This window comes from Naegleria gruberi (assembly GCF_000004985.1).
Source record: "Naegleria gruberi genomic scaffold NAEGRscaffold_111, whole genome shotgun sequence".
Classification (NCBI taxonomy): Eukaryota; Heterolobosea; class Eutetramitea; order Acrasida; family Naegleriidae; genus Naegleria; species Naegleria gruberi.
Window position 1 is genome coordinate 1 of NW_003163216.1, and position 1,251 is coordinate 1,251.

Below are 1,251 nucleotides of genomic sequence, written 5' to 3' on the forward strand. Positions count from 1 at the left end.
ACGAGCAGTGAAGAGAAATGGCGAAGTTTTTCATCACATTGATGAAGAACTTAAAAGAAATGAAGCATTTGTATTGGATTGTGTTAAAGAAAATGGTTGGATTCTGACGCATGTTTCACAAGAATTGAAAAACAATAGAGATTTCATTAAGAGAGCTGTCAAATATTATGGAAGAGCTGTTACATTTACAAATGAAGAGCTGAGAAATGACAAGTCAATCGTGTTGGATGCAGTTCGGCAAGATGGTTATGTTCTCAGATATTTATCAAATTTAATGCAAAATGACAGGGAGGTAGTTTTGGAATCTGTCAAACAAAATGGAATAGCACTCCAATTTGCATCATTCAAATTGAGAAATGACAAGGAGGTTGTTTCTGAGGCTGTGAAACAAAAACCCTCATCTCTTGAATATGCATCATTTGATCTAAGACACGATCGTGAATTGATTGATTTAGCTTTAGCAATACAACCAATAGTTATATGGGATCAACCAAAAACCTTCAATAATTTCAATACTTTGGCAAGTGATAATCAATTCAGAGTATCATTTTTTGACGAGATGAACGAGAATGATATTGAACTTATGGAACTAATGATGGATATCTCTCTATCTTCAGTCACTGATGAACAAAAGGATGATCGATTCACAATTCTACAAGCTGTCAAAAAGGAAGGACATTACTTAATGTTTGCTTCTGACAGATTGAAGAATGACAAAGAGATTGTACTAGAGGCAGTTAAACAAAATCCATGGGCATTTAAATATGCATCTGTAGCCCTTCAGAAAGACAATGAAATTATTTTGGAAGCTCTCAAAAAGAATGGCAGTTTGTTAAAATTCTGTTCCTTTGAAGTGAGGAATGATAAGGAATTGGTAATGGTGGCTGTAAAACAGGATGGCTCTGCTCTCAAATATGCATCAGATAGGTTGAAAGTTGATAAGAAAATAGTATTGGAAGCTCTGAAACAAACTGACAAGGCACTAGAATTTGCAAACATTCAAGACTTGCTGAAGAATGACTTTGAATTCAAGATGGAATTGGTACGGGAAGTTGGATATTCAGAAGTCTATTCAGATGATTTCTACCTGATAAGAATGAATTATTTAGGAGTTTATGCTGATAGAATTTCTAAACTTTAAGGTAAGGCCTGTTTACCTTAATTCTAATAGTAATATTGAAAGCTACCGTTCCCGTTACTGTGAAGATTACACACAAACTCAACTTGAACAGGTGTTCCAGGATATCATTG

At 34.5% G+C, this 1,251-nt stretch overlaps 1 protein-coding gene across 1 annotated transcript in view; it reads left to right on the forward strand.

Moving 5' to 3' along the window:
- NAEGRDRAFT_54611 (uncharacterized protein) overlaps nucleotides 1–1,251 on the forward strand; it is a gene marked incomplete at both ends in the record, with an annotated part of 5,452 nt that continues 4,201 nt past the window's right edge. Inside the window, one exon of the mRNA XM_002668726.1 lies at nucleotides 1–1,042. Coding sequence (XP_002668772.1) covers nucleotides 1–1,042 — 1,042 coding nt within the window. The remainder of the gene's footprint in view (nucleotides 1,043–1,251) is intronic.